Genomic DNA, 15,908 nt, shown 5'->3' on the forward strand with positions numbered 1-15,908 from the left:
TGTAAAAGTTTTACTGAAGAAGACTTGGCTGAAACACTATGAGTAGTATTGTGGCAAATTCAGAAAATTCGGGTAAAAAAAGCTCTTGAGCATTTAAGAGTTCTGCTGAACAAATAGTGCTACAGAGTTTAGATTAAAATATCTTAAATTTGTGCACAGAGATGTCAGGCAGTTGGAAATCATTCTCTGCTTTCTCTGATTCTGGAATGACTGACCTTTCTGCTCCAGTTATGGGTGCTGCTTAATACAGACAAATAAAGACAGCACAGAAAAACAAAACGGGCATTAGGGCTAACTGAAGAGAAGAAAAGAACAGATCTGAGCATTTCTTTTAAACTGAAACTGGCAAATTGTTGTTAAACTGTTGCTGTAGAATGATGCACTGCAAATTATAAACTGCTGTAGCTGGAAATAACATTGCATTGCTGGTCACTGCAAACAAGCAATTAAATTCATGATTGCTTGATTACTTTAATAATTCCAAAGTTATATGTGGTTATGATTGCATAACCTATGCCCAAATACTTAGTTAAAATCAGCAAAATTAAATAAAAGGAAAACATGTACTAAAAAGAGGTGCATCCCAAAGGAAAGTTTAGCACTGAGCAGCTTGATGGACCTGGCCTATTTTATAACCTACTAACTTCTGCTGCAAATATTCTACTCTGGTTTTAAGACTCTTGCAAGTTTTAGAGCTGTCATTTTATTTGAAAGCTGGTATTGCCAGACTTTATCAAGAGGTTTTCATTCATAGATTAAAAAAAAAAATTTTCATCCAATACTCACATAAGTCTCAGAGAGCCCCAAGAAATGCAGACAGGTACATGAATCTCAGGCAAGGCTTTAATTGTGTGTGTGTTAGATGGTAAAATTCACTACACTGGTCACACTTGTCTTTTTAAAAGAAGCAGCCCACTGTAGAAGCAGTGCTGAGTTGGGACCCTTTTCTACGGGGCAATCAAGTAATATGTTTCTATCTAAATTTGGACTCCTAAGATTTGTGGATTTCCCTTGTCACAGCAAAACAACTGATCATTGTTTTCATGACTGTTTTCTCATTATAACTTAACTAGCATAGATTCAGCCGTACCAATGTAAAATGTGTATTTTTCTCTTTTTAAAAAAACTATTAATGGTAAGACATGTCAACATGAGCTGCCTAATAACCTGGCACGTGATCCTTGTCTCCATTATCCACACTGATAAATCCATGTCAAGAGACCTTCAGTTTATACAGTGAAGCTCAGCCAAATGGATTCTCTAATCCACAGAAACGGTTTAAGCCATTTTTCATTGTTGTGAACCATGCACACGTGTAGATGACTCAGATATTGGGGAAGTAGTGTTCTCAAATTTGAGAGGAAAAAAATCAAGTCTTTTGCTTGTGGTAACAATAGTTCAATTTTAGTGAAAACATCACAGCTATCCCTCATGTCTCCTATATTTCCAAAAGAAAATAAAGGTAAACGTAACTCAGAACCCCCTCACTGGGAAGCGCCTGGGCACTCTGCACACAAGGCCTGGCAGCTGCTGCATGAAGATCCGCTGGAGACAAAGCTTTTCTCAAAAACACGCCCTGCCACGGCCACCGCCAGCCGTCCCACTGTCTGGAAAGCCCGCAGTGTCCCGGCCGCCTCAGCTCAGCTCAGCTCAGCTCAGCTCAGCTCTCCCCCGCCCCCGGCCCTGCCAGCTCCGGCAGAAGGGAATCGGCCCTTCCTCCTCTCAGCAACCTGAGAGACCACTCAGCCCTCGGGATAATCCACCGACACGCTCGCTCAGTGCTGCCACAGCCAGGGCGGGCCAATTCTGTTTCACACTTCACCTTTCTACCGGGCGTTTCTGTACAAAAAAACCCCGAGTTCCGCCATTTCCCGGCCGGGTCCCGCCAGCCCGGCGGGCGGCTGCCTCCGCTCCCCTCGACAGCGCGTGCGCGGCCCGCCTGCGCAGGCGCGGTAGCGCCGGTCGGACGGCGCGCATGCGCGGAGGCGCGCGGTGGCCGAGAGGCGGCGGATTGAGAGGAGGCGGCGGGGCAGGGGAACCAGGAACTGCCGCGGCCGCCGCGGGAGGGGACGGGACGGGGCGCGACGGGACGGGCCGGGACGGGCGCGGAGCTGCGCGGGCCTGATGGGGCCTTGAGCAGCCCGCCCCGCTGAGAGAGGGGGGTGTGCGCCGGGGCGCAGAGCAGGTGGGAGGATGGAGGGTCAGGCGGCTCCGGGCGCTGGCGGCGGCGAGGAGCCCCTGGGCTCCGGCAGGATGAACCCGAAGCGGAGCGGGCGCGCCGCGGAAGAGGAGAGCCGGAACAAGCCCAAGCTGGTGAGCGGGCTGGGAGAGGGGCTGGGGCGGCCTGGGGAGGAGGAGGGGGAGGAGGAGGAGGCTCGGGTGCCGCCTTGTTGCTTCCCAAGTCGAGAATCTGGGGCGGAGGGGCTGCGGCCGCGCTGGGGCGGGCGGGGTGTGTGTGTGGCCTTTCAGGACTTAGAGGCTTTTTTTTTTTTTTTTTTTTTTTTAAGTCCTGTGGGCTCCCGTGAGGGTTTTGGGGCGCTCTTCGGCAGCGGGCGGTGCCGGCGGGAGGGGCGCGCGGCGCGCTGCGGGCCGCGCCGTGGGACCGCCCGTGGGACCGGGCCCCGCCGTGTGCCCCCCGCGGGGCTCTGCGCGGGGCCGGCCCCCGCGGAGAGGTGCGGAGCGGCGCTGCGCTGTCAGCGGGACCGGGCGCGGCAACCGCTCTCCTGCGCGCCTTGGGAGTCGAAGATCACAGGGCTGGGTGGTTTCTGCCTGTCTTGTGTTGAAGCATCTAGAATATTGGTGGTTATGCGCCAAAGGATCTGCCTCTCAAATGAACTTCGGAGTTGATGCGAAAATAATTTATAAAACTTGGCTATTGCCTGGTTTTTGGAGGGATCTGACAAGCTTTTGAGCACCCACATCCTCTTTTTGGTTGAGAAGAAGATCCTCCTACTTATAGACCTGATAAGTTGAAACATGGGTACATTTCAAAGCTACCAGCACTGGCTTGTATCTCACTTCATAAATGCAGTAGGAGCAAAACCAGTTAATATGATAGTGTTTACTTTTAATTGCTTACTTCTGTTACCTACATTTATTTGATTTAACCTTGAATCAACTCATTTTAACTCAGGTTTCTGATGGATTTTCAAGAGCAGCAGTGTAGCGGACACTTAAAACTTACTGAACAATTCTCATTGACTAGAACACTAGTTACAAACTTTGTTTAGTCTATGGAAGGGTTTTCACAGATACTGGTAAATCTAAGTGAATATATAAGTGTTCCCACCTTGTGTTTGTTTCATTGAGTATAGTGAAGCAGAGTTTTCATTTGATCAGCTGGAGAACTGCAGGAAAACTAGCTGGAAAACTAAGTTAGAATGCATATAGAGAAGATGCTAAATTCGTAACGTATGAGACCTTGAAAAGTTGCTGAAAGTTACAGCTATTTAAAAAGGATGACAGAAAGCCAGAATACTGAGTAACTTGAAGTGTGCTTGTATTAAAAGTGACCATGTATATCTTGGCAAAAGGTAACCAAATAAGATGTCTTGTTTTGTTTTATGGTGTTGTTAGGAACAAACTCGTACTTCCTGGCATAGGATAAATATAAATAAACTTCTTCATATAAACAAGATGTTTGTTTATGTTTATACTACTTTTACTATTTCCTAGTTAAAGTAGCTAGGAAGGCTGCTCGTGGGGAAGATGCCTGCAGGGAAGTGATTTATAAATCACACAGGCCGGTGCTTCTATTGGAAGCTGTGGATACAAATTTGAATTTTGCTCTAGTAGAGGAGAACATTTTGTTCTGAAAGAAACACATAATTTAAAAAAATAAAAGTGAAAGGAGTTCAAAATTGGATTGAACAGAACTATTTTCATTGCTTGTTCTTTTAGGTTATTCTAAAATCGCTGAAGTAGATTTATTGTTACAGTTAGTGAAAAAGGTACATTATGTTAATGTTTGACTTTGTGTGCAGTCATGTGCTTTTGTGTCTTGAGGGGATGATTACAGTCCAGCAGCAAGGTGGATCAGAGTAGTGGTATGTTGCTTAAATGGGGTGCCTGAAGTGACTGGGTGATATAATTGAGTGAATGTGTTGAATGGGAAAGTGGATTTTTTTTCTTTTGGTGGTGTTTTTTTTTTTTTTTTTTTTTTGGTTGTTTTCTGTTCTGGACATGATGTACATAAATGGTGCATAAAACTGACATGAAGAGGGATTTACCTATGAGGAAGAAAAGGGATGGGATTCAGGTGTGTTTTAAGTTGAGGCAGTGTGAGCAGACAGCCAGATTTATCAATTACTGCCATAGGTTTGTGAGGAAAGAACAAGACTGTAATCAAGGAAAGACTTCATCCATTATATAGGAGAATAATCTTACTAAATTTTTTTGGCTTTAATTTTGAATGAGGAGTTGGTTCAGTTGAAGTTAGCAACATCTTTAAGTACTTAGAGAACAACCTTATGTGTACCTCATCCCTGTTCTCTTCACTGTGCAAATAAGACGAAGGTATATTTGGGTCTTTTGTAAGAGAAGCCACGCTGTTTGTGCAAGCGTTGACATTGAGTTTGTATACAAAGCTTATCAGAATTTGGTGTGGAGATTTTCTTGGTTCAGTTTCATAACTTATAATTCATCAAGTTTTAGAGTTACAGAGATGAATCAACCTGCACTCTGTCAGTTTGTTGTGTATAATTCAAGGAACTCTACAGTGTGCTGAGAGGAGCATGTCTCTCTTCCAAAACTTATTTCACACATCAAGTGGAGTGCTGAACAAGGGCTTGGTGGGAGAGGGTGTTCAGCTACATGTAACAGAAGCTTTATTTTTAGTTCCTGGCATAGCAGCTGAAATTAGGCAAGTCATTGGGAAGAAGTCTAGGGGAATGATTTTTGTATGATAGACTAAAAATGGCTCTAGATGACAGGGAGCTGGGAAAGCTGAAGTCATTATTTTTGGGGAAGGGAGACTCAAGAAGAACAAGAAGGTGGAAGTTTTTTGTTTCCTCATGATCTCTGTCTGAAAGTAAAAGGTGGGCAGTGGTGCCTAGACTGCAGAAGTGTAGCGGTTTGGTGGTTTGTGGGGCCTTTTTTGCTGGGTTTTGGGTGTTTGGTTTTTTGTTTTTTTTTTTTTTTTTTCTTAAGGACTGAAGCCTGATCAGTGGCATTTATTCCTGATGGACAGGAAGTAAGACTAGGCCATCCAGAAAGGATCTGAGCTAGAAAAGAAATTGATGGTTTAAAGTATTTTTCTGTAAGATAATTGATATGTATGTACACACACAAATAATTGAGGATGGACAGTATTAGAACTACCAATTACATTTTTTTTCAGCTTTAGGTCATTCTGAGTCGTTCAAGTTTTATATAATTTGTTGAATGTGACAGAACTGCATGATGAGAATTTAGTTCCAGTTCTTATACTAGTAGTGTGTAAACTAGTATTTTTTTTGAAATTTAATGTCTGTCTTATGAGCACCTTGACACATCACAGCTGATAAAAGAGCTCTAACTTCATCTTACTTTTTTCCTCGTTTTTTGCTGGCACGATGACTGGAGGTGGGAATGAGTTCTTGGTGGTTTTGTCATTATTTTTATTTACAATGAAATGGGCAGAAAAAACTTAAATTGTTTTGGCAAACAATCATCTGATCTCATGCCAGGCCTGAGAATAGGCTGGCATGAGATGGCAGTGAGCAGTTACATTCCTGAGTTTGGCAATGGTGCTTGTTTTGCTTGTTTGAAAGTATGCTTGTTAGACTAGGGGAAACAGGCTAAATTAAGGTTGTCAGGGAGATTGCTGGGATTCCAGTGTTTGTTAATCCTTAACTTGGATGTTGTTTGGTCTCCTTAACACTTCAGTCTCACCTGGGAAATACATCGTTCTGTTGGGTACCTAGGAAATCAGTAAGTGCTAGAAAATATCGGGCCTGATTTGACATAGCTATTATAGTTTAGCTGAACACTGGGTCTCATCAAGTTGTTCATCTTTTTAGCAGAGAAGTTGAAGCCACGCTTGTTACAGTATTCTTCTCCCAAGAACTGGGAGACAGAGGTCATAAAAAGGAGCAGGAGAGGTCACTGGAGAGGAGACGGAGTATAAGGGGGAAAAAAATAATTTGAAGGCTGGTTAAGCATTGATTGACAAGAGACACTGAGATCCCTGCCCTTGAAGATTTCAGAGACCTGGACAAAGCCTTTAGCAGGCTGGTTGGATTTGGTGTTCACCCTGCTTTTTGGAAGGGAGTTTGGACTAAACTGAGAAAGGAATGAGATCCTTCCAAACATCTGTGATTCTGTGAATTAATACTTGAAAAATGCAGTTACAACAGGATTTGTGGTGCTTCCTGACTATTAGAGCACTGGCTAACTAGAAGTTAACATGGCCAGTGGTATTTGGCTGTTTTTAAATTAAAGGTAATAATGTATCATGTAAGTTTAGTGTTAATATAAGTGGAAACATTTCTCTGTGTAGTGGCTAGTGCCTCGCTAAAAGCATACTTCATTAACACCAGGTTCCTTTCAGGTTTGTGTGATAGTTACTCAGTGATAGATAATCCACTCAGCTACAAACAAAATTTCTGACAGGGGCCATCTTCTGAGTATAATGCTGTTTTTAAAAGTAGATTAGGAGAAAGATCTTGTATAACATGGAAGATAAATCATATAGGGCAAGAGATAGCTTATTTAATTGGAGAGCAAGTGGATTTGGTGATTCATCCAACAAGGAGCAACTCATACTTTGTTTTAAAAGCAGAAATTGTTTATGCTTAATACTGAAGTCTTTTAAACCCCGTGAGCTTTGAGATGAATCAAAAGCTATGAACTCAACATTCTGACTAATGTACCATAAACTAGCAAACTGTGGAATAAAAGCTTTTATCAATTAGTTTTAAACCAGAAGTAAACAGTGTGCTTGGGAGGATCGGTTTCCCAGCTACGTTGCTCCACGCGTATCAGTGCAGGAGTTAACCAGTGCTTTAAATTACCTGTATCAGTCACTGTCTGACAGGCGATGTGCTATAGGGCCTACATCACATCGTCCTTTGACTCCTAAGGTTGTTTGTCATTCTCCTGTGGAGAGATGTGCTTTTTACACATGACTTGTTTAGATGTTTGCATGCTGCATATGTGAACTATGAGTCAGACTGAGCAGAGATTTTTGGCAAATGAATAATATGTATTACATTTGAGATCATAGTGTCTCTGGGTAAAATTAGCGCATGCCTGTAGAGGATTCTTGCTTCAAGTGTGTGCTTGAGGAAAAAGTGAAGCAAAATGTTTGAGCTTTAAAAGACTCTTGGTCTTATGAGATCAAAGTCAGGGTATTCCAGCAAGTGAAGTTAGTTAGGGTGCAACCATTACTGAAGGGTAAAATTTATGTCTTGGGAAATTTTGATTTTGTTGCTGAAAAGTATACTGATCAGGCACTAGTAAGGTGATAGGGTAGGGGATGCTTGGTGCTGAGCTTTAGGTAAAAGCTTTAGCTTCTAATGTGAATTGATATTGACACTGTTTAAATGAGGTGATAGATGCAGTGATAAGACTATCTGCTTGTGGTAATTAAACTTCCTGAACTACTGCTTGTAAGACAAAACTGTAAAGCTATTCCATCTGGTACAGGAAGCTTTGCAAACAAAGAAGAATTTACTTCAGCAGTGTGGAGGGCAATTACAGTGAGAACTGACAGTGTGCATCTCAAACAGAAGTGATGCTTTCTGAGATTTTAATCACTGTGGTGCTGAATATCCAAGTTATTGAGGATGAACTTTTGTATTACAAATAGCCTGTAAAGCATGCTAGTGGTATTGTAATTGCTGATGACCCTGTAGAAGGAAAAGATGGGCTTAAAAGTTGGGTGGGTTACAAGATGACTTAATCTTTTCTGCATCAATTGCAGTTCTTTAGACATAAGCAATGGTGGTTAATAACCTTCCTCTAATTCTTTGAATTCCTGTCCAAAATTAGAGGTAAAGTAGAACAAGAGATGGCAGTTGCTGCTGAAGCAACTGACAGTTTCAGTTGGTTATTCATCAGTTTACTTGTTCAACCTTAAAACCACAAGAAGTTAGGAAACGACTAAAATGAATTTTTTTGTGCAGTTCCTTACAACTTGTATATCATAGACATTCCTTACATTCAGTATTTTTCTTAAATAATTTAGTAACTTTATTTTGGAGGAAATAAGTTCTTTGTTATGAAGGACTGTGGTGGTAGAGCAGATAATTTTGAGAGATCAACAGTTGGAATACTTTATTTAGTATTTATGTAACAGTTCATAAAGCTGCAGGTGGACAAAGCTAATTTGTCTTAAACTTGCATGTTACTTCTGTATCAAACTGATGTTTTAATTAAGATCTTGTGAATCAAGTAGCTTTTTCCTACAGTATTGGTGGAGTAAGCACCTCTAGGTTTTCTACTTGCAAGCATAACTTACTAGATAACCGAAATCTTGCATGACAAAAGTAATAGTAACACAATCTGCAAGGCAAATATATTCTACTTGTTAACTATTAATTATTTGTATGGGAGAAAGGGGTGACAATTAAAGAATCTGCTTTTTTGAGGCAGCAGTGTGAGTTTAAGCAGTCTCTATACCTACCCTCGTGCTCTACTGACATACAGTTTTGTGTGGCAGTGGGACAAACAAGATCATGAAACTGAACCAGTCAAAACCCCTTCTTTATTATTTGTTCTTCTTTGACTGTTTGCTAGAACCAATAAGACTAGTGTTCTGGCACACTAGAATTCCTCCTTTTCTATTGGTTTGTCTGAAGTTCATCCGCTACTACTATGAAATTATGATTGTGTCTGCTTTTCAGGCATCTTCTTATGACAACTGTTTGGTTGGATGTGGTGTGAACGTGGCAGGTTGTATGCACATGGGCAGATCTGAAAAGGATCTGCTGTGGCATTTATATTGTAACCTACGTCTTGATATAAGCTATAAACTCAGCTGATTTCTAGAAATCGAGAAATACCTTGGAAGTTCAATTCCAGAACAAGTCCACACATAGGAAATGTTGTATGGTTTGATACAGCTACTGAAGGTCTTCAGTCCACCTGGGGGTGTGGTAATATTTGTTTTTAAGGTGTAGCGTGTACTGTAATATCACCACACCTTATCTGTTATGTAAAACAAAAATATTTTTAAGAGTTTCTAATATATAAGGGCTCTTCCAGTATAAATAGGAAACTATATTTGTATTAATTTCAGGCTGTTCTGAGGGAGAGTGGGAGAAGAGGAAGTTCAAGGTCATGCATGTATGGAGGTGGCTTTCTTGTAAGGTTCCCTTCCTGGTCTTTCTAGTGATCCTCAGAATAAGTTATTGGAGACAAGATGGTATTAAGTATGCTGAATGTGGGATGTTTGCTGCTTGTAAGTGTTCTTTGCATAGTGTTACCAGATATGGAGGACATCAAAGATGGAAAAATGTTTTTATTACTAAAAAATATTTTCAGTTTATACTTTGTAACAGTTAAGTGTGTTTAAATTTGTTTTGAAAGTTTACAATGTAAGTGTAAAAGTTACCAGCTCATTAAAAAACATAATTGGAAAGAATCTTGCCTTCTGTTCCTCAAGGATTTTTGTGTGTGTGCATATATATTTATTATTTTTTTAATACATAGTCTTATTGCTCACTTAACTTTAGTAGAAATATGAAGTTATTTCTTTATAACAAAATGAACATCTTCAGTTTACTCTTTTATGTGAGAATAAATACAGGATGACTTGCTTGAGGAAAGTGAAACTTTCAGAGCAGTGCAACCTCATAGTCCAGACCAAATTTCTAAACAAAAAAGTTAAGTTTGAGTTGGTCAGGGAATAGTACTACAGAATCCCAACACTTGGAACTACACGACTGTAGCTGTACAGTCTGTGAAGCAGCAACTGTGATTTTAGGTTATGTAGGCCAAAGGAATTGCAGAAAAAGGGCTGTTGGGTGCAGGTTGGTGTGAAGGTACACAGGCCCTTTCTTTCCTGTTTTTTTTTTTTTTTGTTTGTTTTTTTTTTTTTTTTTTGTTGTTGTTTTGTTTTGTTCAGGAATTAGCTAGTCTAAACGTTAATAATGTTGTCCTATATGGGATCACACAAACAAAATCGCATCATAATGTCTATTTAGACATGAAGATGAGAGGCAATAACCACAGACCTTAAATGTTCTTGAGAATACCTTTTTGTCACAACTAGTTAGTTATGTGTTTACAAGAGGCTCTGTATAAACTCATGTTGGTGTCTCAGGGATGGTTGAACAATACAAAGTAAGTACTTTGGTCAGGAAGAGTGTTAGTATTGCAGTCTATTATTATTTCTTAATATGGTAAGGGTTAATGATGGTTGTTAGACTTTTAATGATGCCTGTGGCTCTTTTTTTTTTTTTTTAGTGAGTATAGCTTTGTGAGGAACAAATATTAAGCCAACATGAGATTCATTAGATGCTAGACTCCTAACAACAGTTACAAGTAGGTTCTTCATGTAAAGTTTCCTGCTTTCCTGTCTAGATTTTCATTCTTCATATTCTCCTGCCATGAATTAGTTTTATACCTATTAACACTGAAGTAACTTCCAAAATCCTGTGGCTTCATAATGCTGGATGTTTGCATATGTAATTGTATGAGTGCATGAGTAAATGAGATCTTGACAGTTATTAAGAGTTGAGATGGTTACATGCAGTGTTCCAGTTGCATTAGAACAGGTAAATGTTTGCATAAAGAAGAAAAAGACAGCAGCATGTCAGGCTAAGCATATACACTGATGCTATATACATTTTATTTTTTTTGCCAGTCACATCTAGAGGGTACATTAAAAACAGAAGGTTTAAATACAAAATCTGAAGCTCAAAGGGTAAACCCATGTCAGTTGTCCAAATTCAAAAGTTAGCACATGAACTCAAATTAACTGAGATCTTCAGTCTGTGTCTGTCCCTCTTTGTAAGCCATACAGTAGCATTTCTATCTGATTTTGTATACACTGAAAGTAATATTTACATACAATAAGAACTGTTTTCATAATCAGTGCAAGGTTTTGCTTATAAAAGCCTTAGGCACACACGGGTTAAATGAACTAATGACTGACATTCAGTAGAAAGTAGTATAACCAGACTTGAGACAGATGTTGCAATCAAAGCTTTCAACACTGAAGCACCTAGTCAGCGATCTTATCCTGTCTTTGGTGTCAATACAATGGTGTCTTTCTGGAACTGCTGCCAGTTTTAATTCCCATAAAACCAGATTTTTTTTTTCCACCCTCTCTTTTTTTTTTTATAATTTTTATTTGTGTGTGTGTGTGTGTGTGGTCTTATATAGTGAGGCAGCAAGAGCTGTTACTCCTAGGCAATCCACTTCACAAGGAATGCTTCAGTTCCTTTGGCCTCCTCTATGGCAAGTGGATCTTCCACTGCTTTATTCTCATCAACAGAAAACAGTGAGATGAGGGAACTCCTTTTGATTCAGCATACAATTTCTTGGCTGAGCTAGAAATACATCGGGCAGTGTCTGCTGCAGTCTCTCTAACCTTTACCATCCTTCATTCGCTAACGTTTTACTGTCTTCCAGCAATGCAGTTTAATTTTCATTCTCCAGTTTATTTACAGCTTGATGGAGGTATTCCCAAACTAGAAACGTAAAGAGTACGGTAGTAGGCTTTGGTAAAATTTCCATCTGTAAACCAGATATACAACTTTCATATTTTACAAATATACATTCACATTAGATCTTCAGACAAAGCTTGGGTGGATAAGACAGGCTTCCTAAATCCATTACAGTTAGTTTACAGTATTCTCTGATTGAAACAAAGTCCTGAGTGATTTATAAGATAAGCAGTAATCCCATCAGTTAACATTTTAAATTTAAAAGTAAATGTTTTGTGAATTTATGGGACAACCTTTATAAAAATCATGTGGGTGTTCATGGGTAACCTAAGCACGTACCACACTTCAATATTATGATAAGCCATCTTTTTTTGCTTACTTTGTCCTTTAGCAGAGGATAACAGATTGTCCATAACCAGTTAGAAGCATCTACAATCCTCCTGGATTCCTGTTACTTCTTAACAGGGAATCTCACCTGTACTGAAATAAAATAATACTATTGGCTTCCTCATTATTAAGAACAATGTAATTCCTCACTGTTCACATGCTGCTTCATTTCCTACTTCCCTGAAGAACAAAAAATCTTCTCAGGAAGCTGTTAAAAACAGGAAAGAATAGGAAAAGGAACAGAAAACCCTTGTGTGTATCACAGCAGCTATAAATTCAGTTTAACCCGATGTGCTTTGACTGTTGAGTTACAGTATGGTCCATGCCTGCAGGAATTACTCTAGAGTTTCTGTCCTTCAAGGAAAAGCCTAAGTTCCTTGTTATGGCAGCAGCATTGCTCATTTTTCGAAGTTTTAGTGTCACATTGTTTATTAAAGTAGAAGAAAGTAACTAACTTTTTTGAATGTAGGGATCAAATACTATTCTGATCAAATACTTGCTCTTTGCTAGGAAGTCTGTCTTGGAAGATAGGCAACATTATTCTAAGAAGTTGTTGACATGATCCTTGTGACCGTATGATCCAAGACTGCTGGGTAGAGACAAAATGAATAATGTTCACAAGTAATTTGTGCTTGTTTGGCTCACTGCATCCCTTCCACTGCCAGTTCCTTTGTGGGCTGTGTTTTGGTTGGTTGAATTTTGTGAGGGTTTTCTTACTATTTAAAAAACAACCCAAACAAAGCAAATAGACATGTCCTCACAGCCCAAAAGTCCATCAAAAGTAAAATACTCCATTTTCAAGAAGCTGTCCAATATCAAATGAAGCTCTTCATGGCATAGACTTTCTGTCTTCTTTTGCAACTTGCTATGGGTCTTATGCTTTAATTTTAAGTGTATCAGTTCTTTCCCAACAGATACATACAGTTTTATCATCACCTCAAATGGTAACAGAGGGGAAAATTCAAAAGGACTGTGACACTTATTTCAATGTTCACTGTACCCACAGGTGCAAGAGGTGTTCTACAAAAGCAACAGCATGCTCAGTTAAGAATCTTCCCACAATTATCTCTGCATATAACAAAGAAAAGTATATAGAAATTGAGTCTGTCACTTGTATGGTTATGCTTGCATGCACTATGCGTCAGGGTATGCTTGCGTGCACTGTGAAATGCAAAGCAAGAAAGCAGGAACAAAAAAAAAAAAAGTGCAAAAGCATTGAAGAATTTTCTTAAAGCAGTTTCTGCTTCATTTTTCAGAATGATTTCAAAAGAACTCTCTCACTGTCAAGTTAACTGATCATTGTTCATCTTAGAAGAAAAACCTAGGTTTTCACAAAAGAATAATCCCAGGTTTAAAGCGTATAATTGTAATTAAAAGGGCTGCATGTCTGTAAAAGGGTACAAACAAACTTCAGTAAGAGTGAAGATGAACCTTGTTACAATAAAAAAGGTGTCTCTTTTTAGGAAAGCGAGGTAGAAAAGAAAGAGGCCTATTCTCACTACTCTTAATTGTCCTAACTCTGTAGCTTTATAATAGCTTTTGCTCAGTCTGAGCAGCTCCACAATGTGTCTGAATGAAAAGATCAGCCTCTTGCACTCAGATCCTGGAACAAGGAAGGAAGATGAACAGCAATTTGATGCACATCAAGTATTGCTATCTAGCAAAACTAGCTTTGTTCCGCTTCTACATTGAAAGCAAAGAGCTCAAATCCACTGCTTGTATTAAAGCGTAAAATTTAGATAAAGTCTGCACTTATATCAAGAATTGTTTTGACACAGTTTTTCCAGTTTTAACTATTCTAGAATGTTTCAAAAGCATTTCAGTAATACTATACCAAAAAAGCAAAAGTCAAGTTCTCCAAAAACTCAAAGCTCAAAAGTCAAACATTTACTTTTTTGAAAAACAAGCAGCAGAGATACAGGGCTGAACATGGTACCATCAGGCAGACTTGGCAGAAAAGCAACCGGCATGCAACCGATACAGTAAGCATCTAAACTGTCAATTTACTGCACTAGGAGCTGTTCTGTGCTCATTTTGAATTAAGTCCTGGAAGCTGATCCAATGACTATTCAGGTGACTAGCTTAGCAAGTGATCTCAGTCTATTTTCCTAGAAAAAAAAAACTTTCTAATTTTCTTTCAAACTAACCGATTTGCTTGCTGTAGGTGCAGTAAACAGAATATGCTGATACTGGGAAACAATCCTTCCCAGTGCCAGTACAATTGCAACCACTTGGACAGATGGCTTCTTGTCTAATAAACTATATTTTGCACTTTTTACAGACACCAAATATATGTACAGAAAGCTACATGGGCGCATCAAAGGATTTTTTGTTTTATTCTAATGCACTTCTAGTCTACTAGCATTTTACTAAAGGAAGTTTAGGAGGTACAGCTTTTGAAATAACCTTCCTTATCAAGCAAAGCATGAAACTCCAGTGTCACTGAACTATCTGAATTCTATTTTTTTGAAATAAAATGTTCTTCCATAAAGACCATTAAAGTATGCATTACCAAGATTGCTAGATTCGAAAGTGAAATTATTTAAGCCCCAAATAAATGCAATGCTATTCTGCAGATGACCCCCAAAATAAAATGTATGTGGCAACAGTGTATATGCTTAACCTGACAATTTAAGTGTGAAGAAGTAGAATTCCCTTAGTTATTCACCCCATTTATGCTGCTGACAATTGGTGCACTCCCATATGCTACCTTCATATTGTCAAATATGACTTCCTTCTTCTCATTCTCTCTTTTTTTTTTTTTTTTTTTTTTTTTTTTTTTTTTTTTTTTACCCATTCTGTTGCATCTTGAGACACTGCACATAACATGTGAGGTCTTCCTGGAAGTACCTGTAGATCTGATGCACAAACCTTGTATCAGTGTCTGTTGCTACACTTCCTTTATAGAGAGTTGCCAGACTGACCAGAATCCTTCTAGTGGAGGATTTATAATTACACCTTTTTGGGCCGTAAGGACATGTAACCATGGAGTTTTGTACCTACTTATCTGTGTGAGTTGTGGTTGGTGGGTTTTGTTATTGTATGTGGGTTTCTTTTTTTCTTTTTTTTTTTTTTTTTTTTTGTTAAGAAATGTCTTATAAAACCTTTTGTTGGTTAATGATTATGCAGTGCCACACACATTTCTAAATTAAATACTAAAACCAGTGGGTAGTATTTCTCAATAAAAATGGAAGCTTCAAACTAAAATAAGAAGTTTAAAATATTTGTTTTAAAGGCAGGGCTTGCCATGTCTCTTAACCTTTCTAAAGATTTTGAGTAGTTAATTATCTCTTGAAACATTAAACTTGCATATTGAGGCTAGTAAGCTAGTGTGCACTTCTTGTTTGTTGTGAAATTTACGAATGGAATTAAGACTTGGCTCTTTCAAAAGTCTTGTTTGTATAAGTTTTACCTAGCAAAGTGAGGAATCTAAAAGCTGTAGAGCATCCTGAGGAGAGACGGTTTGTTCATCTATACTGGCAAGCATGCTATACTTTCAGAAGATGTTTTTCAAAGATGCTGAAAGGAAAACCTGTCTTGTATGATCACTAGATATCAAAATAAGAAACAGATCCTGGCTGTACAAAATGCTGTATAAAGAACTCACCAGTTATGTAGCATAACTGTTACAAACTCTGCTGTTCCTGTGCTGCTTTAGTGATGATAACTTACCTGATATGGTTGGTTCAGAGACAGGAAAATGTTTGGACTCTAGCAGTAGCTCTAGAAAATGCCAAAACTTACTTTATTTGTCGCTGTACTGGCTGATGTGAAAACTACCTCTGTTACCAGGCTTTCTGAAATTGTTTCTACAGTAGTCTAAGCTGATCTGACTGCTGACTGCCCTGGTGCCACCCTTGTCCTTTGTCTCACAACCAGCAATTTTGTTGGTTCAGGCTGACATGGAACTGCACCTTTTGGAAGAAA

General features: G+C 39.3%; 1 protein-coding gene across 3 annotated transcripts in view; it reads left to right on the forward strand.

The window, feature by feature from the left end:
• Window positions 1-2,061: 2,061 nt before the first annotated feature.
• DIAPH2 (diaphanous related formin 2) overlaps window positions 2,062-15,908 on the forward strand; it is a 248,629-nt gene continuing 234,782 nt past the window's right edge. For all 3 annotated transcript variants that reach the window (XM_032982709.2, XM_032982710.2, XM_032982711.2), the window contains exon 1: window positions 2,062-2,313. In XM_032982709.2, the coding sequence (XP_032838600.2) occupies window positions 2,194-2,313 (120 nt within the window). In that variant the 5' untranslated portion in view covers window positions 2,062-2,193. The remainder of the gene's footprint in view (window positions 2,314-15,908) is intronic.

This window comes from Tyto alba, unplaced genomic scaffold (assembly GCF_018691265.1).
Source record: "Tyto alba isolate M040663 unplaced genomic scaffold, T.alba_DEE_v4.0 Super-Scaffold_5, whole genome shotgun sequence".
NCBI lineage: Eukaryota > Metazoa > Chordata > Aves > Strigiformes > Tytonidae > Tyto > Tyto alba.